This window comes from Mesoplodon mirus (genome assembly GCF_964341445.2).
Source record: "Mesoplodon mirus genome assembly, chromosome: 4".
NCBI classification, from domain to species: Eukaryota; Metazoa; Chordata; class Mammalia; order Artiodactyla; family Ziphiidae; genus Mesoplodon; species Mesoplodon mirus.
Window position 1 is genome coordinate 6,542,482 of NC_138979.1, and position 23,431 is coordinate 6,565,912.

Below are 23,431 nucleotides of genomic sequence, written 5' to 3' on the forward strand. Positions count from 1 at the left end.
GTGCCCATTACGCGACATTTTTCGGTCCTGTTAATAGTTGGTTTGACTTTATATGACTGATCAAGAGGCTGACAGCCTTCAATTTATCGGCGGCCCCTCGACACAGACACGGATGTTTCCTCATGGAGATTCAACCATCGTCTCAAAGCTCTGGTTTGGCAGAATTAATATTACACATTTTAAGGTATAGGCCATGTTTCTGGGCCCTAGGGCTTGGGCCTCAGACACCCCAGCTAAGGCCAAAGCAGTGCGGACAGGAAGGGGGTATTCCAGGGGTAGAAATGTGCCAACGCCCACGGGACGCGATGCTCCTCCCAGCACAAAAGACGCCACCGCACCACCGGGCCCTGGGACTGAGCTCCGAAACGGCCAGGTGCTCGCCAAGCCGCCCTCGGCTCTTCCCAACCCCCCCACTTCCGCTTCCGGGGAGGCGCCGCCTGGCCCTCCGGCCTTGGGGGCGGTAGTGAAAGAGAAGCCGGAAGTGGCCGCAGTACTTCCGGTGCGGGAAACTCCTCGCTGCGGCTCCGAGCGGGCTTGACAGGCGCGGTCCCTGCAAGTAGGTCTCTCTCCAGTTGCCTTCCTCCCGTCTAACCTTCCAGCTCGTTTGCCGCCGCCGTCCCGCCACGCCGGTCTCCGAAGCCGCCCCTTCCCCATGTGCCGGGGCAGGAGTCCGGAAAGCCAAGACCCGCTCGCCGGTACCCCATCATGTCCGAACTGACTAAAGAGCTGATGGAGCTGGTGTGGGGCGCCAACAGCAGCCCCGGTCTCTCTGACACCATCTTCTGCCGCTGGACGCAAGGTACCCTGGCTGGACTCTGGCTTCCGGCCGCCGCTCCCTTTAGCCCCGCGAGAGTCGAGCCGTGACGCCTCTCGCGCCACCCCGCTCGCGTGCCCCGCACTCCGTCCCGGTTCCCCTGCTCAGCTCAGAAACGGGACTTTCTAGAAAAGCCCTCCCTGCCTTGAGGGTTAGAGCCTGAGTAGGGGAACGGTGCCAGTGGGCCGCCAAAGACCCGAGGCGCCCCTGCCACTCCCTGGGCTGCCTTTGGGTTGGAGAGGAGGAGGGGGCGGCTGCCGGGCTGCAGCGGGTGACACTGAAGGTGTGCCCTGTGCCCCGGCGTCCGTTCCTCCAGCAGGGCTCCGGCCGCCTGGATCTTTACCCCCTAACCAGTCTGGTCGTTTGGTCTCATTTTGGAGAGAGGGAAGTCCACGTGAAAGTCGCAGTGGTTAATTCCAGAAAGCGATTGTGTTGCTCGTATTTCAGTTAGGCGGGGTTAGGCGTGGTACTCTGTGCAGAAATGTAATGTTGCGGCTGCAGAGTGTTTGTTCCCTTGACCCGAAGCGTCCCCGGTTTTGAGGTGGTGTGGGATCTGTTGCAGTTCAAAGGAATATGGCCCATAGGACTTCCTGGCCCGATCTAATTACGCAGACAGACTTTTGAGTTATATAAGAAGTTTTGTTAATACTACGAGTAATTGTGAAATGAAAAAACACCATCTGTTTGTATTTATTAGTCATCATCCCTAACTCGTAAGTTTCAGTATTAAAACACAACGGGAACATTACTTCAGGTGACTTAAAAGGGACAATGGTGAGGTTGAGGTTAAGAGCATAGTGTTTGGAGTTAGGAGAATGAGTAATGGACGTATGTAAAACATCCCAAGCACGCAAATAATAGCTAGTTAGTACTATTACTAAAACATTTTATTAAAATATTTATTTAGAAAATACCGATTCTCAGCGGGTTTGGGGGAAGTTTAGCATAGTAAATCTAAGTCCTTGCTTCGTAATGTGTATTTAGTAACAAAAATTCAGGGTTTAAGTAATCCCTTCCTTCCTCCCAGATACTGGTAAAGAGCTGGTAAAATTAGAATCGTAATATATTACAGCCAGGTAGGTTATTTAGTCCTTTACTCTTGTTCTGAAGATGAGAAAAATGAGTTGTGAAGGGTTAAATGACCAGGCCAAAGTTGCACAGATTGATAGAACTGGGAACGAATTCCACCTCTCCCATCTCCTAATTCAGCTGTGTCTTTGTTGTTTTCCTTTGTGTGGCTCAACCAGGCATGTAATTAGTTTGGCTTTTTTTTTTTTTACAGATTTAATTATGTCGCTTAACGAATATTTTCTGAAATGTTGGACATCCACATTTGCAGATTTTAAAATTTATTTTCCAGTTTGTCTTATTTATCCTATTAGTGAACAGCCCTAAAGTATGCAAGACTGTGAAGGACTGAGAAAAGTTTTCCTTCCTGTTAATTAATTAGTCATACAACACAATAAGGTGATATTCAGCCTCATTTATTGTAGTACTGTGGTGCAGAGGCAAGGAGATTTCAGAGGCAGTTCTAATAATGGTTAAGAACAGGCTTTGGAACAGGCGTACTTGGGTTCTAGGTTCAAGGTTTTTAGCTTATTTGAGCCTCAGTTTCCTTCTCTGTAGAGTGCAGATGATAGTAGTACCAATCTTACAGGGTTGTTGTGAGGATTAAAGGCAGGTGAATTCGTTTAGGCACTTAGCACAATATCTGACATGGAGTAAACGCTCAGAAAAGGGTAGCTTGATTTAAAACGTGTTTAATTGTAAACCAAGCCGAAGATCGCCCTCTGGCCATGCCCTGACGGTTGCAAGAAGTTATTGTTAATTTGATGGATAATCACTAAAAGAGAACTTCGTAATGACATATGAGAATGCCTTGCCACCTTGTAGTCATACAGAAGTTCCTTTACAAGATTTGTTCAATCAATACCATTTCAAAATAAAGGATTATTTATTTATTGCTCTACAGGGAGTGCAGTTATATTGTGGCTAGGTAACTCTTCAGAGTCTTAAACTGATCATGATTTTTAAGGCAACCAAATATGTACTTTTAACTTGTCACCTCTGACTCAGAGGGATGTTGTCATCGGTCTTGCTGTGTTAACTTTGTATTCATTTATCCATTCTTAGAGGAGGCAGAGACCATTGCTGACGATTGCTGTGGCAGTGACTTGGGATTGTGGGAACGGGCACAGGACACTGCTTTGCTGCGCTTGCCTTACTGCATTCATACTGTGACATCAGCTTTGGCTTTATTTCATCATCTACATCTGTGCTTTGAATTGGCAGCTGTAATCTCATTAGTCTTTTGGAAACAAGTTACAGGTGTGAGGTGTTTGGGGTAAAGAAACATAGAACTATGTCCAGGGATGTTCCGTTTATGAAACTGTATTGATTGGTCATGTTAAATTCCTTTGATATGTTAAACAGCTGCAGCAGTTGGGGTTTTTTTTGTTTGTTTTTCTCTCTCTTAATTGATATGGCAGTTTCAGATAATATGTTAAAGCAGTAAGTGCAGGAGTGGCACATAATATTTTTTTGTTCGTTTAAAATTCATTTGGCAGTTTTAGATAATTCTCTTCTGCAAAGACTTTTTCTTAAGAGAAGAAAACAAAATAGGGTTTTGGTTTGGGTTTTTTTTTTTTAACAGTTTTTATTTTAAAGGCAATAAGTCACATTATTTAAAGCTTTGAAGTTGTTTTGTTTTTTAACTTGGGAATTTACTCCCTACTCCTGCCTGCTTCCCTCCTGCTCAATTGCCTATAATACTTTTTAAAGAAAAGCGTATATTTTCTACCTCCTTATTGGTGAGCACATTTATCCTTCATTGCCTTCTCCCTCAAACTGACCAGTGTTCCAGACCTAGACTTGATAGGGTGGGAGGGAAGACAAATGATAAACATAATATAGCATAAGTTAAGCATATATACAAGAAGGTAGAGAAATAAGGAATTACAGGGTGAAGTAGCCTGGACAGGCCTCATTTTAAGGTGAGATTTGAGCAGACTATTGAAGTAACTGAGTTAGTCATGCAGGTATCTGAAGAGTGTTGCAGGCAGTGAGGATGGCCATCGTAAAAGACTTAATGACGTATGCAGACTACGTCTGTTTTTTTTGTTCAAGGAACAGGAAGCAGGTTAGTTTGGCTGGAGAGGGAATGAGGGAACGGGACAGTGATAGAGATGGTGTAAGAAATAATGTGGCCCAAATCACTAAGATTTTATAGGCCATTGTAGGGACTTTGGTTTTTATTCTAAATGAGATGAGAGGTCATTGGAAGGTTTGGAGCAGCGGAGAGACAGGTTTTTAAAGGGCTGGTCTGACTGCTAAGTTTGAGGATAGACAGTCGTGTATTGAGTGCGACAGCAAGACCAAATGAGAGAGGGTAGAAGACCATGGCTTAGACCAGGATAGTGGGAAGTGGTCACATTGACCTCATGCCAGCAGAAGCAAAATAAGAGTCATCTAGATCTAACAAAAGTAAGTGTTAATCTTATTATAAAGGCAAACATTTTGACTTATTGAGAATTTGTTTTCTTTTCAGTACTGATTGTCTAGCCAGTGTTTGGCAATTGTTTTCTTTAAAGGGCCAGTGCCTCTATTGTCTCTGTCTCATCTCTGCCATTGCAGCAGAAGCAGCCCTGGATAATAAGGGCATGGCTGTGTTCCAAAACTGCATTTAAAAAACGGGCCAACCCTGGTCTAAATTATAAACTCTGAGAACCCATTTTTTCCTTTTCTTGGCCCCCTTGCTTCAAGTTTTAAGTTACTTCGTTGTTTCACCTAAAGATTAGCTAGAAGAGAAACCCAATTTGTCAGTCTATAGCAGTTCAGTGGTGTTTTGGGGTGGAGATGGGGAGGGAGCTGTAGTGGATTGAAATTAGAGTTTTGGACTTTCCGGTATAGGACAATTTTTGTTATGTAATATGAAATAAAAAGATTCTAAGTAACTTTGGAAAACTGAGGGATCAGTTAAAATGTAAGCATAAATTGTATGCAGGAGTTAAAGCGTTTGGATTAAAGTCCAGAAGTATGATGTCTATTATAATGTGATTTAACATTTTACCAAAGTACTAAAATGATACACCAGTATCGTTAATTTGTCTTCCAAAGTGAAGGTAAATTGGTGTTGTGGACCATATCATTTCAGAGGTTTTTGTTGTTGATGGAAGCCTTTTATTTCAAATATAGGTTTTACTTTCTCCCACCTACCTACATCATACGTCACCTAAAAACCAATTTTTTTAAACTCACAATTTGGAAGCTTATGTGACAAAGTTAATTTCTTGGTACTTTTGAGTACATAATGTGTTTTTCAGCTCAACGCATCTATCATAATACCTTACGTCTGTATTAGGCTTTACAGGTTTTGAAAATCTTACTTAATCCTTACAGCAACCCCAAGAGATAGCAAAGGATAAATGTATCAATAGTTATCCTCCTTTTTGTAGATGAGGAAACTAAGGCTCAGTTCAGGTTCCACTCAACCCGTATTATCTGAATTATAATGACAAATGAAGTCTTTCTGTGGCCTTTGGTTCACATGGAAGGCTAGAACCACAGAGGCACTAGTGGTCAAACTGGTTTGAATAATGTAAGTCAGTCATGAAAATAAAAGACTGGGAAATTGCAGAGAGGTTCATGGCTCAGGTTTAAATTAGTTATGAGCTGTAGAACTGAGAAAGACTTCTATGTCTGTAGTGCTGTGGAATGTGATACAAAATCGTATATTTAGGATCAGATGCTTTAGATGGCCTATTTCAGATCTAATTAGGAAAACAGCCATTTTGTGATAAGTTACTTCCTCTTAAAACTAGGAAATAAGATGAATATGAGAACACTTGACAAGAAAAATAACTCTATATCCTAAACAATTCAAACTCAAGTGAAACCTTATTATAAAAGGGGGTGCCTACTTAGCATAATCCTGTTTTAGGATAGGATAATTTCCATTTGTCTAACTTTATTTCACTTTTAAGCTCTAAGAGGCTTTGTTCATTATCAAATAACACACTCACGCATATATACTGTAATTAATGGAATTTGGCATAAAGCAGATCTGCCTAGAACTCTCTCCCTGGGGTTTTTATCTCTGAAGTACAAAAGCAACTTATCAGAATGCATTTCCATCTAAAAGCCCCACCCATGGATCTTGAAAATTGAGTTACGTTATTAGTCATTTTAAGGAAGGCAAGAATCCATTACTGAGACCTGTTTACCACATACGCTGGAAGTTTGACAGAGCCTAGTTCACCGCTGCACTTAGGCCCAACGCCAATGACCCTCCCTTCCCAGTAGGAGAAGCGGTAGACAAAGAGCAGAGGCCCCTTGGCTTCACCTCCTGTTTCTAGACTGGCTCTCAGATTTGGTGGTCCTGATGTGATAACCAGCACCCTCACGTTCTCATTTGTCCTTATTAAATTTGCCCCATCCACCATACCTATTTCTTATCCTGCATTTTTCTTATCCTCTATTCTGTTTCTCCCAAGGTGGTGGTGTGTGTTGCTGGGGAAAATTGTGGTCAGCATCAGTACACATGTAGGAATTAAACCTTAGCTGAGCCCTCAGTATTTCTCTTAGTTCTTTATCCTGTCTGCTTTTCTTTTGTGTTTTGGAATTAACATTCTCCTCAATTTTCTGTGCCCTCATGCCCCCCACTCGCAATCAACAGCATCTCTTCCCTTCCTCTTTGCCTGCATGTCTAACTTGGAAGCCTGCTAAGATTTCCTTTTTCTCAAGTTTGTTAAACTCAGGGCCCTGTTACACTCTTAAAAACTATTACAGGTTTCAATATGAAAAATAAAAAAAAATTAATGAGGCCTGTGGCACTATTTTACATTAAAAAAAATCTCTTCAGTGTCTAGCTCATAGGAAGACAGGTGGATTCTCCCACTTGCTTCTCCATTCTGTCTTACAATATGTTACAATATGTTGTTTCAATATGTTACAATATGTTGTTTCGGTTGAAGTATCTGCGGAAAATCCAGCATCACACAGATATGCAGTCGGTAACATAGGAGTCTTATAATAGCCTTTTCAGATACTTGTGGATATTCTTCTTTGATACTACACCAAAACTCAACAAGTGGTAGTTTCTTAGCGGTTACTTGAAATACAGAATCTGAAGCCACATCAATGAACTTTTCGTCCTCTGTTAAATTGAAATCCATTGGTTTGTCTTGTACTTTGACTGGATCTTTTACCCATGCATTAAATTTGTAACAGCGTGCATTGGTCATTGGAAGTTATCGGTCTGGTGGTTTATGCAGATCTTCTAAATGTTAACTACATATTGTTATACAGTATCAAAAGTCACATTAATTATTTCTGATCTTGTCAGAAAAATCTCTGAGTATTGAGAAGCTGTCAAGCTATAGTGCTGGACTTGAGTTTTCCAGAAGTTTAGTTGTTACTTGAAAGCTTGAGATTTTATCACTGGCAGAAATACTGTCAAGTTATTTTCCTTGAAGTATCAGGCTCACTTCATTCACTTCTGAGAAAAAGTCTAAATAATCATAATTTGTTAGTAGGTCTTCAAAGTAAAAACAGCATTCCACAGAAAAGCTGTTAGTTCAGCTCACAGTTCAAAAAATTACACATGTGCTTTGAGAATCTGTCAGTCATCGCTCAAGGTATGTAGCAGAGGTGCTTTATGGGTAGTTCCCATTTTGTCACACAGACTATTTTTTTTAAAGTACATTGTATTCAAAGTCAAGATTTAATAAGATTAGCATTAGTAAGGGCTTTTTAAAGTTAAATTGGCTTTTTTGTGTGTTTGAGAGCATATTGTGGTGTTTCCTAGTACAGTGACTGCTGGTACAGCTTAATGTCACTTAATGTGTGCTAAGGCACCAGTAACGTAACCTGCTATTCATTTTGTACCATCGCTGTGAATATCAACACAGTGAAAAGGGAAAATATGTTAGTATTGTAATAAAAATGATTTTCACCTCTAGCAGGTCCCCTAAAGGGTCTCTGGAACTTCCCGGGGTCTGTAGGCCACACCTTGAGAACCTATCTGTATTCAGTCCACCACCACCACCACACCACACTGTCTCAGTTCTTTCAGGACTTGGAGTCCTTAAACTCTCTCTTTCCCATTTAATCACTCTTTTCCTTCTTTTAAACTCATGCCCTTCCCTCTGTAAAATAATAATTCTTTATCCAACTACCCTTCAAGCTATTATCCTTTTCCCCTTCACTTGTTTAACAAATAGTTTGCATTTTCTCCTTCTCCTTGTATTCTGAATCACGCCTCAACCCTTTAAAATTTGACTGCTCTTCCCAGCATTCTACATTTCTTTTTTTAGTATTCCCAGTGACATGCTTAATCCAGTATTTTCATTTATGTTTTTATTCTACTCAGCATTTGTAACAGGTGACTGCTGCTTTTTCCTTTCTAGGACCTCAGTGTGTTTCTTCTCTTACCTTTCAAGTCTTTGTCAATCTCCTTTGCTGACTCAGCGTCTGCTCACTTTTGTTGTTGTTTTTTTTTTTTTTTTAATGTTAACCGGCTTCATTATCTTTGTTCTACACGTTCTCATTCACTTTTAACTGCCATGTTTAGGGTGATTCAACTTGCTATCTCTAATCCTAAACCCTGCCCTGGGCTCCAGACCCATGTTTCCCCAACCAAATTGTTGTTTCACATTTTAGAGACTGAACTTGGAAACAAACATCCCCATTATCTTCACTCCCAAAACTTCAGCAAGCATTCATTGAGTATTAACTATATAACATACTAGGAAAACAGTAGTTAATAGAGCAGGCAAGATACCTGTAAGGCAAGACAAACAATAAACAAGTGAACAACATGTAATTACAGGTGATGATAAGTACTCGTTGTGCTGAGGGATGGTAGGAGAGATCTACTTAGATAGGCCTGTCAGGGAGTATCTCTCAGGAGGAGTTAATACCTAAACTGGGTCTTTAAGGATGAGAAGGATTCAGCTATATGACAAGAGAAGGAAAAAGGGCTTTTCATGCAGAGGGAACAGCAAGCATCAGGGCCCCAGGTAAAGACCTTGGGATGTTCTGAGGGCCTGAGATCACTGTAGATGATGAAGGTAAGAGTGAACTGAGGGAAGGTGGGGTTGATAGATCCTACAGTGTCTCTTAGGCCATGAAAAGGAGTTTTCTTGTAATTGCAATGAGAAGCCATTGCAGGCTGTGACAAAACCTGACGTCCATTTCTAAAATATTTCTCTGGTAACTATGGTGAATAGATAAGGGGTGGGGTGGGAGTGGGAATGTGGGCAGAATGGGGGGACCTGGTTGGAAACTCTTAACAGTGTTCTAAGTGAAAGGTGATGGTGGTTTGAACCTGAAGGTGGACTAGAAATGGGGTAGAGATATGTTTTGGGTCCTTGAACCAAGAGGACCTTACCTTAAGGTGAAGCCTTAAAGATAAGTCCGATTTTTTCAGAGGAAGTGTTAGCAGGTGTTTCATGCGGAGGGAACAACGTGTTCAAAGTTTAAGAAACCAGAGAGAAAATGCATGTCTGGGGGCCTGAAAGGAGTTCAGCCTGCCTAGAGCCTAAAGGAGGAGAGTGGCGAAGAGCGAGGGAGGAGATACAGGCAGAAGCCAGACCATGCAAGACCATGTGGAGGAATTTGGATTCTGTCTGTGTCTGGAGTTCTCATCTGAGCTCTATTTGGGATTTACCTGATGAGCACCCATAATGGAAACCTTGGGCATAGGTGAGTTACACAGGGAGAACGTGGAGAATGCAAAGAAAAAAGATTCTAAAGCCAAGACCTGAGGAACATTAGCATTTAGAAGGAGTTGGTCACCGCTCATACTGAGAAGAAACAGAAAAGGAAAATTTGGAACAAGATGTACCACTAGAGCCGAGGGCCAAAAGATTTTCAGAAGTCAGTGGTCAGCGTTTCAGATGGTTCTCTGGGAGATTCATCTGAAATAAGAAAGACTTGAGAAATAGCCTGTCTGGTCATTGATGAATTTGGTGAGAATGAGTTTGGTGCAGTCACAGGTTGAAAACCAAATTATTGTGGGTTGGGTAACTTAAGACAGTGCATGTAGACAATTAGGTGGGCTTTGAGAGAGTGGTGTTTGGAGTTTTGGGTGGAAGGTTGTTGTTGTTTTTATGGTCAAATGATTTTTTAAATTAAGACTTTACTTTTTAGAACCATCTTAGGTTCACAGCAAAACTGTGGGCAAGATACAGAGATTTCCCACATACCTCCTGCTCCCTCAACATGCACAGCCTCCCACCCCACTGTCAGTGTCCCCCACCAGAGTAGTACGTTGGTTACAGTTTTGAACCTGCGTGGACTCATCATTATCACCCAAAGTCCACAGTTTTCATTCTTGGTGTGGCACATCCTATGGGTCGAGACAAATGTGTAATGGAATGTATCCATCATTACAAGATCATAGAGTATTTTCACTGCCCTAAATATCCTCTGTGCCTTGTCTGTTCAACCCTTCACCCACTGCCCTCCTCTTGGCAGCCACCGATCTTTTCACTGTCTGCATAGTTTTGCCTTTTTCAGACTGTCATATGGTTGGAATCATATGGTATGTAGCCTTTTCAGATTGGTTTCTTTCACTTAGTAATATGTAATTAAGGTTCCTCCATGTCTTTTCACAACTTGCAAGCTAATATTTTTTAAATGCTGAATAATATGTACTATTTATCCATTCACCTACTGAAGGACATCTTGGCTGCTTGCAAGTTTTGGCAATTAGGAATAAAGGTGCAGTAAACAGTGTGTGCAGGTTTTTGTGTGTGGACATAAGTTTTCAACTCCTTTGGGTAAATACCAAGGACCTTTTGGTAGAATCTTGAAGAGAATTTTTGTTTGTTTTTAAATATGTGAGATACGTTTAAATACTGTTTGAAAGAGAGGTTGAAGGGTAAAGAGAGAGGAGGTGGGATGGAATGGGAAGCTCCATACTGTTTCTTATCTGTCCTGCTATCTAGTGTCTCAAGCTAGAAACTTCAGTCAGTTCTAATTTCTTATGTCCCAAGCCTTTCCCCACTTGCACATATTCATCAAATATTAATTTTTACCTTAGAAATACTGTTTGGATATAGTGTCTTCCCTCCACACTTAAGTTTCTTTTATTAGTTTGGCACTGTATAGGTCTGTTGAAACGGCCTCTTCCCCATGCTGGTCCTTTAAAAAAGAAAAAAATACCAGTATGATTGTATTACTGCTTTAATTAGTACTTGTCATGGTGTGGCCCTTCCCAGTATTAACCTGCTGTCAGCTCTCCCTCCTCCCCTTTCCCATCTCTCCCGTCTGCCTCCATACTGCCCTTTGGCTGCATTAACGTTCCCTCTGATCTATAAACTTGTCCTGCTCTTACGAAACCTCTTTCCTTTAATAAAGGTATTTTCTTTACCTGAAAGTCATTCTGCCACCCTTGCCTCTCTGATAAATTTCTGTTCAAGGTCAGCCTTAAAGTTAGCTGGTATGACTTGACTCAGACCAAGTCACTACTTTCTGTATCCTCAACACTTCATACTTCTGTTATAACATTCGTTTATCCCTTCATCTTAGTAATTATTTGTTCATATATCTGTCTTCACCTGGACTGTTGGCTTCTCCAGACTAGGGACTTTGTCATTCACGTCATTTATATATCGTAGATGCTTGGTATAGTATCTCAGGGTCATTAAATGTTTGTTAAATAAATGACAGAATTATGACCATTAGTGAAATTTCACACATTCCTAGCATGTTGGAATTGGAAGTAATCATTTTAAAGCTAAGTACACTGAGGCCCAGGGAGGTGAAATGATTTCCTGAAGCTTATACAGATGGTAACACACTTCTCCTGACTTCCGGCCCCAAGCTCTGTGCAGTGTGCCAGTGCTCTCTGAGAGAACTTGTACTAGGTACTCTCAGTCAGTGCTAGTTGGGTAGTGTTTAAATTAAGATAGAACCAATATGGCCACATTCACTGTGTATGATGTTCTTTAATTTTTAGCTTAGCGAATGTGACTCAAAGATTGAAACTAAAAAAGATACTCTCTGAAAAGGGTCCTAAAATATCTGTTTAAATTCAGTACGTAGACTGTCTAGTCTTCCTTTCAGTAAATTATTTAAAAATCAGATTTAGTGTCCTTTTACTGAAGGCCACACTTTATCTCTCTGGTCCACTTAGTGGGGTCCCTGGACGCAAAATTGTGTGTGTGTGTGTGTGTGTGTGTGTGTGTGTGTTTATGTGCATTTGGCAGGGAGCCTAGGTTCCATATCTTTTTTCAAAGAGCTCCTTTATCCTCCAAAAAGTTAAGAACCACTGCACTTGACAGACTTGAGGATATTTTGCTGTTGTGATAAGTGATCTTTCTCAAAGCAAAGTACATTAAAAATTCTTTTAGCTACTACTTGAATTACATTTTTAATCTTTGCTACTTGCTTTCATTTTTAGGGTTTGTGTTTAGTGAATCAGAGGGATCTGCATTAGAACAGTTTGAAGGTGGCCCCTGTGCTGTTATTGCACCTGTTCAGGTAACATAGACTCTGCTACTTTACCAACTCCTTAGAGGGACGTGTTCAAACGTTTCATGCTTTACTTTCTGTTTTCTAATACCTGTACTCTGTAATCATGAGGCATGATCAGTTACCTCTTAACTTTTGTTCTTGTAAATTGCTTTAAATATCCAAAATAAAAATGATTTCAGAACATGAGTAGGTTACACAGCAGTAGCCATTTGGCTGTCTTTATTTTCAAGAAAACGTAGTAGGTGTTCTCTGACTTTCAGAAAATTTGGAGTTAATGATCATGACATCTTTCTTATACAGTGATCTGTTGAGTGATAACATTTTACGCCAAAGATAGTGACACCGTAGCAGTGGTACTATTTACATTTGTTCTATCTTTAAAAACGTTCTTTCTAAAAAGTTGAAGATGCATTAATATTTTCATGGCCTGAAACTTTATCAAATTTTAAAATAAGTTGACAGTATATACTGTTTTAGGCTCTAGCTTTGGTCTTTAAAATAAAATTAGTAGCAACCAATTTCAAACAGAATCCCCAAAATAAAAGATTTTTTCTTTGGGCAAAAGACAGAGTGAATCTCAATGTATGTATTTGATTTTGAATCTTTATGTGTTGCATTGTTTGAAATTCAGAGGCTGATTTGGTATAAACCATTACATTATTAAAACGGAGAATTGAATTTTCAGTTTGCTATAATATTTACAATGTCTAAACAGAAGTATAACTTCAGAACCGTTATAAAAGAAGCTTGAATTTATTGTTTTAATCAGCACATTTTGAAAATACATATTTAATGTGGTATTTATTATTCATTGGGCATAAAGAATGCATTCCTGAACTGTTAGCTGCAAAGTAAATTTGTGTCTCAAACCTTATACTCCATACACTTACAGTATGAAATTGAAAATGTATTTTCTGAAGGAGAAAAAAATTTTTCCTTTATGGTGCATTCTAAAACATCCTTTGTAGGTCATTATTTTTTATTTTTTTGAAGAGTAAAGTTGATACATTTTTTTTCATTAGTAGATTTACCAAAAAAATTTAAGAAAAACTTGAATGTTTGAGCTTTGCCTGGGGATTACAGAGTATAAAGAATAAAATTTAACTATAAATTAGTTATGAGACTGTTATGTTGAGTAATTGAGACAGATTTTGGTTGCTAGTAGGAATCTTACCTGAATTTGAAGATGACTTGTCCTGTTCATATGCATGTTAGATTATATTAACATAGACCCTCTTGGACCATAATAATAATACCCTTAGGGTCTTTATTGCAAGTCTTTGAATATAGTTAAAGTAAACCACAGCAGTTTCATGTTTATAAAATTTAGTATATTTCAAAAATGGTAGTTATTTTTACAAGTGGGGTTGCTATGTAACAAGGGTTAATTGTAATGTTCAAAACTGTGATGTATCTTTGAGGTAGTAATTTAGCTTCATAGTCATATGAATGTTTTCAATCATAGAAGAATTTTGTTTATATTAATATTTCAATGTAAAAGTCAAAACTAAATTACTAAGAGTAATGAAGGGAAATGTGCGAGTCCAGATATTAAAACTTTTTTAAACTATATAAACTAGAACATGACACTTTTGCTAGAAGAATAGGCATATTATGGAACCCGATAGATAATACAGTAGTAGACCACATGACATAATAATTTACCAAGAATTAATCACATACCATGATAAGAAGGAATATAAATCAGTGGTGAAATAAAATGTTTACTAAGTGTCACTGATAGGCCTATTTGATAATTTGAGGGGAAAAACTGAATTTAGGTCACCTCATAGCATATACCAAGTTTATTCTTGATATAATACTTAAGCACAGAAAGCTGAAAATAATGCATTACCAACTAAGATGAAAGATGAGTTCCGGGCTCAGAAAAAAATGTGAGGTAATATTAGCAATAAATCAGTGTCTTTCTTATACAGAGAACTCCTACAAATTGGTTAGAAAAACACTAAAACCTCAGAGGTGAAACGGGCAAGTGTATGCAATCATGACAGGTGGTATGATTCTGGACAACCAAAGAATCGAGGTGTCCAACTTCGCTAGGAATCCAAGAAAGTACAAATAAAACTTTAACTAGATTCTATTGCATACTCTTTCTAATCTTTAGATATAAAATAACTGCCAGTGCATATAAGGGTAGGGTGATGCTGGCATACTCAGATATCTCTATGTAGTACAAATTGGTACTTTGACCTAGGGAAGGAATTTTACGTTATAATTGGAACCATGATAATGCAGATTCTTTGATGAGAATAATTGTACTTCTGTGGATCTTTCCTAAAGAAATAATCCTAAATACGGAAAAGGTTGTATTCAAGAAGAAGCTGTTTTTAGAGCAAGTCCAGATATATTTTATATATATTTATATATATATAAAACATATATTTATATATATATTATATATTTTATAGTATCAAAAAATTGCAAACAGTGTAATGCACAGTAATGTAGTTTAAACATGGACTAATGTTTAAATAAATTTTAATAGCTTGAATAGCCATTTAGAGATTAAGAGTTAAAGTTATGAATTGTGTGGGAAAACAGAAACGTGGAAAACAATCACATACCCATTATGCTTCTCACTTAAACTAAAATTTAAAACGGGTATGAAAGGAAGACTGGAAGGAAGTATATCAAACTGCTGATGGTGGTTCTGTTAGTGTTGAAATAATGGTTGTCCCACTTCACCATTCCAGAGTTTTGAGGTGCAGTTATATTTTATGGTTTTTGTTATTGGGAGGGGGATCAGAAGCACTTGGTTGTAGTATTTGTAGATTTTATTTCAACGTGAATATACAGAACGTTACTTATTTTTTTGTTAAAATACTTTGAATTGATTGCTTATTAGGTACCAGGTACTGTGCTAAGTGTATTAATAGTTTATCTCATATAATCCTCACTACAACCTTTTAAAGTTTGTGCTATTATTATTTTTAATTAGTAAAGTAATGAAACCAGGATTCAAATCTAGGTCTGTCTGACTATAAGCAGTCCTCTTATCTGAATACTACTGTTTTCAAACACCTGTGAGTAAGAATCACCATAGTAACCTCTTTTTTCTTGAATCTGCCCCCTAGAGATAAAATAGGTGGAGTGTCAGAATCTGCCTTTTAAATAAACAAGTCAGGTGACTAGGATGCAAATAGCCCTTGAGCTACAACTTTGAGAAGGAAACACTGTTATACACTGAACTGTTATCTATCAAATCACCAATGTAACATAGTTGGCTCACTTAAGGAAAGGTTAGAAATGAGTTTGCTTTTTCTTTGGAATCTTAAAGCTTTATGAGTTAAACCAGGAAGTTAGGGGCTCCTTATAATAAAGTGATGACCTACACCTTGGTCATCTTGTGTCATAAAGCAGAGCTAGTAGAGCAGAACCACTTTTGTATTTAGATTTCTTTTCCCCCAAGGAATCAAGGAGAAATATAGATTTTTCCTGGTCTAAAGGGACTTCACTCTGTGAATGGAGCAGTAAATTTCTTTAATTTTCCAGTTATGTGGTTATTATTTTGAGTCAATTTTTCTCTTTGACAGAAAATATGTATTATAAAGGAGGAAGAATTGTATGGATCTAGAATCAAGCATGTAGTATATTCTGAGTAAGTAATTATGCTCAGTTACTGTTGAACGTGAAGGGAAGCCATTTGAAATTTTTATAGCACTATTCAAAAGATCAGAAAGGAGGTGCAAATTAGTTATTTTTTCCATTTTAAAATAAAAGAATGATATAAGATATGTTTATAATGCATTCTAATAATTATTGCTTTAATTGTATAAAGGCATTTCTTTTGAAGAAGCTCCTGTTTTCTTCTGAGAAGTCTTCTTGGAGGGATTGCCAAGGTATGATACCTGTCTTTTATCAACTTTTACTCCATCTTCTGTTTTATAGATGATCCATGCAGTATTCATTGGCAGTAATTTAGTTGCAATTATCTGTCTTAAAAAGTAAATTATCAGTGGGTTACTTTTTCCTGAGATTTACTTTTTAAATGTTTCAGAAAGTGTCATGGATGACTCCAAATTTTAAAATGTATATTTCCAAATTTGTCTTTCCTAAGAGGTATAAAGACAGGATATCACACTAAGGGAAAAATCCTCTGGGGCATTTCCCTGAACTGTTGAATGATAGCATACTATAAGGATAGTCACATGTTTGTTTTGTCTTATTTAGCTTTAAGCAAAAAGTCAGAATTATCTTTGTATTCCTGCATCTTTTAGTATAACGCCTTACACAATTCAGATAATACCTCAAGTAATTCTGAATTAAATCACAAATGAAGCTCTCATGGCTTCTGCAATATGATTAAGTCAGAGAACTGTATGTGCTACCTGATAATAACAGACATTTGCATCCTGCTTGACAGTTTACAAAGGTATTTCCTTCACTTGCACAGTTTTATGTGAACTCATAGTAACTGCTGAAAGAAGGTAGGATATCTTATAATTGCGGGCAAAACAGCTTCCATTCCAAACCATGCATGTAGACTCTACTAGTGGTTGTGAACTTGAGTTAAAAGTGCCGCTGTCATGTATTTTTAATTAATTAATAGCCGAAATGCAAAATAAATTTGAGGAGAGAAGAAACTATTCAAAAAATACTATTATTAACATGAACATTTTATTAATAAAATTTATAATATTCCTTGCACAGAAGTATATTCATATGGATAAAAGAATGAATGTAGCATTGTCATAAATGTCATAAACGCTGTGGTGGCTAGAGGGTGAATGGCACAGTTCCTGTCTTTAAAGAACTTTTAATTAGGAGAGAGAGAAAGCTTGTTCCAGCATAAAATTTTACATAGGATGTGTATACATCTCATCCCCTTTGTTTGAAAGTTTCAGAAAATGGTACTACTTCTGGAGATGAATACTGCTTGAAAGGGGGAGGGTGGCTAAGGTTCAGGAAGAAATTGCGCATTTGTGCTATTTTCTGTAAATGTCTAATGCTCAAATCACTGCAATACAGTATTGGTGGTTTCTGTATTATGCAGCATAACCGCTGTGGCCTCTGCTAATGTAATGGATGGTGGTATTGTATGTGCTGACGGTGTGTTATCTTATTATCCTTTTACCCCTGTGGGACTGGGAGATTAAAGACATTAGACTAATTCAGAAATGGGGAAAAACAGAGGTCTCAGCAGGCCCATATGCTGGCCTGGTTCTACAATAAAGGAATCCTCATGGCTGAAAGGCTCCGTTTGCAGCCTAAGAAAGGGGCGATCAGTATCAGGTTATTCCACGTAGCATATTCTTTCTTCTGATGTTTAATTCTGCATTTTCCAGGATTCTTTTTTTTCATTAATGGAAATATTTAACAGAGGTGACATTTTAACCCTCAAGCACATTGTTTTTCTGAACTGTAGTTTAAGATCAGTGGTTCACGGATTTTTCCCCCACTAAAAATGCTTGATTTTCATCATTAAATTAATGCATTCTTAATATTGTTATTTATGACAGGATTTTTTTCCCTACAGACAACCGTTATAACTTACCCTTTGGTTATTTTTAGAGGGAGAGCAGAAGGAACTCCTTTGTCACACCTTATGTGCTATTTTAGAAAGTGCTTGTTGTAGCGACTCTGGACCATACTGCTTGGCTTCATGGTTAAGAGGAAAGACGGCTGAAGAGACTGCTGGTCTTCCTGGGAGTCCTGCACAGTCTAGCTGCCAAGTGGACCATTCTTGTAAGATACACTTTGATTTCCTGAAGTAATTTCTTGTATGTTTGTTTAAATAAAACTATTGAAAATTTTAAAGGAAAAAAGCTTTAAACATTTTATAAGGTCTCTTTTTTAGCCTAAGCTTATTTCATGAGCTTTGTTAGTATTTTTCATTTCCCTTTTGATTATTTTAATTAACTAGAGGATGTTACATTGTTTATTTTTTCTTTCATTTTTGAAAAAACAGGAAATGCATCTAAAAATAAACTTATGTAAAAGTTCTAGTTAACTTCTGCTTGATGACAATCTCTTTTGAGCTTTGGAACTCTCATTTAGAAAGCTTAAATAACATGTTTCCATATTCTTTCATTTCAAATACCTTAATGTTATCTCTGGTATTGGGGAAAAAGATTTTTTTTTTAACATTAGAAAATGTCTTAAATATCTTTAGTTGTTTCCTAAAGTGAAGAAGGGGACGTTTTTCTTCACTACGTGTTGTTTCTTCTCCTCCTGAACTTTTTGGACATGGTTACTATGGATGAATTATTTTAAAAGATAGTTTTAATTTTGCATTCATTTAAGTTTTTCATACTTTGAAGATGTCTCTTTAAGATAAATTAAATAACAGCTGTTCTCATTCACAAGAATTCTATGGTCTTTAGTATTTGAAAATTCTTACATAGTTGACCTAAAAACTGCCAAAATGAGCTAGTAAAATGGAGACTTCTGATGGTACAGAAACTAGATAAAAACAGTTGCTTTTCTGGTTTTCTTTGCAGGAATTAACTTGCCAGTAGGTTGCTTTTGATAATTGGTAGTTCCAGGTGCTTATATTGAATAAGTGACTTAATCTACCTGTGATGCAATCCATTAACTATCATCTCTGGAACTTGTTTTTAGAGAAACTAGACACCTAGTTTCTAGAAAGTAGATTTCAGTTGCTTGAGATGCACACCTGGCTTTCCTGGTGGGATTGTCTGTGAGGCACATTGCCTCCTTGAGCTGAACTATCTCTGTGATGTCAGCACCTTCTCTCTCTCACCTTTGCAGTTACAGTGGCAGATTCTACTAATAGTGCATTTGCAAGGAATAATTTTTAAAATTTAAACAGTTGACTGGCATTTCCTTTTCAGGCCTTTCAAACATAGCCTTTCAAAGAGAATTTAATATATTTTTAGAGTTGATAATGACAGTTGAAGAAAACAAGTGGAAAGTATTCACAAGGTTGATAGTCAAAAAATGTGTCATCGATACTGGTTTTAAAACACTTTCCACGTTTTACTGGCTTGCATGTAAGCATGGTTAAAAGTGTTGTTTAAGATACTAAAATTTTAATAGGAATAATTGAACTAGTTAGAAGTGGTTTTAAAGAATATGCGCTTAAAACTGGTCTACGTATTAATATATAAGAAAATAGTGAGATCTTTTCTTGTAACATTTTTCATTAGTATCTTAGTAGACTGTGTGCTCCCTGGGATGTGCTGTACATTTCTGTGTTGATAGGCTAAATCGCTTTAGGTTAAATGGCCTCATGATTCATTAACTTTGGCACTTTAGTAATTAATTTAGGTGGGCATATTATATTGAATTCCCCTCCAAAAGACATAGTTTAGTAATTTTCCAATTTACTTTGTCTCATTTTAAAAATGGACATGAAATGAAACTATATTTTATATTTGTTTTTAATGTGGTATAAATTTGAAAAGTTTTGGTAACTGAAAATTTGAAAATTCACCTTAGATGTTGACAATGAAATGAACTTATATTAAAATTTTTATTCCATATAACAATCTGTTTTACCTGTTCCTTCCTTTATTCCCAGCTATGTTCTTTTTCTTGTGTTATATTTTTCCACCATCCTGCCTGCTAAGCTTTTTATTTTGCTTGCCTCTTTTCTCTAAATTACTATCTTGATGTCAGCTTTCATAGTATATACCCAGTAAAATGGTTTAGATAATCAGGCAGTGCAGAACAATTACGGTTTGGAAGAGATTAGGTAGAATTTTTATTTTATCCTGAAATTTTAAAAATGAACTGTTTTCCTCCTTGTCAGTATTACATTCTGTACAAACATTAATTTCATTGGCTTGTGTGGTGTGTAGTTTTGGCTTTTGGTAATGCACACTTGTTTGCAGTAGTGAATATTCAGGTTCAATTTCAGTTTGTTTCCCACACACAAATCAAATGATTATTTAAGTTAATCCTTTTGGCCTTCTAAAGATTTAAAAAAGTAATTTGAAACATTTGAAAATTAAAACTGGATTTTGGAAGGCTAGAATAATGTGACATTTTACATTGTAAATCAAAATTTTAATTTTGATTTCATAAGAAATCAATTCAGTTCTCTAGTGAGAATTAATATTTGAAAGTACTAAGATTTACTGTATAAAATATATATGAAATTGTCCACTGTGATAAATGAGAGTAGGCATTTTGATCCGTGTAGGATATCTTTAAAGACTTCATCTTTGGGCAGCCGAGACTATCTGGGTTCGGATCTCAGCTCAGCTGTTTATTGCTTTGTGCTCTTGGGAGGATTCTTCTCTGGGCTTCAGGTTCCTCCTCTGTAAAATGGGGTAATAGGGTTGTTTGAGGATTAAATGAGGTTGAGGCCCGTAGAGCATTTAGAAAGGGGCCTGGCCCTTAGAAAAGTGTTAAGTAAGCTTTACCTTTGATTTCTTAAAAATTTATAATTGTCCTGTATTAATAAACGTAATCTAAATAAGTTACTGAAAACTTCCCAACAGTTATACCAATAAACGCGGAAACAAACTTAAAGTTGTCGTTGAACCTGTGTACTTTCAAAGCGCTCTGCCTTTGTATATATATCTGTTTAATAATTAAGCATCAAGCCTAAAGATTTTATATTATGTAGGAGGAAGGTTAGCTATGAGGATTTTACTTGGCGCTATGAACTGAAAGATTATTTAAAGTGCAGGACACATTACAACTATGTGTGAAGCACTATGATTGTCAATAATTTCTCATATTTTAACGATTTCAGCACAACTGAATTAAAAAAGAAATGTTTATTATTTAATCACCCTTCTCCATTCTCAGGATTAAATCCATTTTAGTTAATAATCATGGTAACTAAGATGTTGAAATACAAATTTATGTTACAGTAAAGTTGAAAATAAGCTGAGAATTTTAAGGGAGTAAGGAAAGAGGGAAACTTTTAATTGCTTGAAAGTATTTACAGCCTGCTGTGTGTATCTTGTGTCATTTATTTGCCATGTGTAGTGCTGAAAAGTGTCTTTTATGTATAGCTGCCTTGGCTGTCGAAGAGCTTGGCTTTGAGCGATTTCATGCATTAATTCAGTAAGTAACGTTGGAACATTTAAAATACTTACCTTGTGGACACGTTGCCATTTTAAGTCTGTTCATACTGTGGAAAGGTAGTTAGATTTGTATGCTTGAGGATTAATTTGTTTTCAGATTTCAAAAAAAAAACTAATTTGTAAATGTGTACTTAAAATATTCTGATTCCCAAATTAACTATGGAAATATACCCTTTCATAACATTAAAAGCTTTTTCATCATTATAATGAAAAAATCATTTTAGCTTCTGTCTGAGTGAATATAAAGATTTCTAGTGTGATAAATATTTGCATTATTATTTATTGTTTGCCAAAATATGCTTTCTATAATTTTCATTAAAAGTGCCATATTTTCATCAGAGTATTTAAATTTTTTGTTATAAAATAAAAGGTAAGGATAGCTATGTTGATAGAATTACGGGTGGCATTTGATTTGAAATATAACATTATGTTAAAAGAAGCCACAAATGTACACCTTATCTTTGGTGTTCAGGTATTTGTTAAATAATTTTCAGGCTTTAAAAAGTCAAGTTTTCTTTGTTCTTAACCATATCCTAGAAGAGGGCCACCTCATTCCTTATAATAACTGTATGATCATTGAAGAAGTTGTTATTGCCAGACAGTTCACCTAAGAGATGAAGAGGTCCCTACTACGTAGGCATTCTATTTTAATGGTATCTATTATAGATAGTGACAGTTGTCAGCAGTAGCTTTTGCCTTTAATGGCTAAATTTGTATTTGAAAATTTGATACACTTACAAAAATCTCCTGTTTGTATGTATGCATTTTAATGTAGAAGACAATTAAAAATTTTTCCTATTTATGAATGTAGTCAGTCTCATCATGGTGTTAATACTTAATTCTTTTCCCCCTCCCCAGAAAAAGATCATTCAGAAGTTTATCAGAATTAAAAGATGCTGTCTTGGACCAGTATTCAGTGTGGGGAAACAAATTTGGAGTATTGCTTTTTCTGTATTCTGTGTTACTGACAAAGGTTTGTTGAAGAAGATACTTCTTCTCTTTTTTATTAGTTTGAGTTTAGTATTTTTCCTGAGGTGAAGAGAAATTTTATTCTTCATGTCGTTTCTAAATCTTAGAATTAAAATCTCTTATGCTGATAATGAAGAATTGACTTCTCTTTCTTCACTCATCTGTTACTTAACCACTTTCCAGCTTTCACCCATGATCTTCTGGACTGCAGAGATTATCAGTAATGTTCTAATGATGAAGAACAGTCAGTTCTTTGGAATTTAATTTTCTTTGATATTAGCAGTTTCTGGCACTTGACCCCTTTACCCCTTCTGGAAGCTCTTTCTAAACCCCACTCCCTTCTTAACTTACCTGATACATCACTAGTTCTCTTTCTGTAATGCCTCATAATTACATTTTTGCTTATAGCTTCATTTCCATCTTTTCCTGTTGTTTACCTTTTATTCTCTCAGCTTACCTTTATGTGGTTAATTCCAACATGTACACTTCCAGTCCTACCCTTTTCCCCAAATGCCAACCTCACATCTCTAGCAGCCTGTTAAGTCTCAGTTATCCTGCTAGATTTGCTGTATCTGAAATCAGACGTCATTCATTTGACAAATGTTTATTGGGCATTGACTCTGTGCTAGGAACTAAACTTATAATATGGGATACAGTTTTTTTAAATCATTCTTCTTTAGTGTTGTAAACAAACAAAAAAAGTGGACACATTAATAGTTACTTCCATCATGGCAGTGTGTTTTGGTGTTTATTTGTTTGTTGCATACACAAAGCATGGTGGGAAATAGGTGAAGAGATGCCAAAGTTCATTTGGTGAAGTCCAGGGCAGACCTTGTATTGTAGGGATCATTTGATGGATGAGGAGAAGTTTTCTGGACGGAATAGCTGTGGGCTGTGGGAAGATATTCCAAGCTGTGGGAACTGCAAGTATAAAGGCTTACGATTATGCCTTTGTAATTGGGGATATAACACTCATTTGGGAAACTCTAAGTAGTTCAGTATTAGTGTAGCATAATATACCAGAAAGGCAATTGTGGAAGATGAGACTGGGCATTTACATAGAAAAGACTCAGAATATGGAGATCCTTGTATACTGTGCAGAAATACTTAGGATTTCCTTTCATGTGGCCAAACTTAGAACAAA

The 23,431-nt window shown here is 37.1% G+C and overlaps 1 protein-coding gene across 1 annotated transcript in view; it reads left to right on the top strand.

Moving 5' to 3' along the window:
* The first annotated feature begins 493 nt into the window (after positions 1-493).
* The window catches only part of MINDY3 (MINDY lysine 48 deubiquitinase 3), a 96,109-nt gene continuing 73,171 nt past the window's right edge, over positions 494-23,431 (top strand). Inside the window, exons 1-6 of the mRNA XM_082618230.1 lie at positions 494-799; positions 12,222-12,301; positions 16,095-16,155; positions 17,828-18,001; positions 21,247-21,298; positions 22,177-22,291. Of these exons, the coding sequence (XP_082474356.1) occupies positions 706-799; positions 12,222-12,301; positions 16,095-16,155; positions 17,828-18,001; positions 21,247-21,298; positions 22,177-22,291 (576 nt within the window). The 5' untranslated portion in view covers positions 494-705. The remainder of the gene's footprint in view (positions 800-12,221; positions 12,302-16,094; positions 16,156-17,827; positions 18,002-21,246; positions 21,299-22,176; positions 22,292-23,431) is intronic.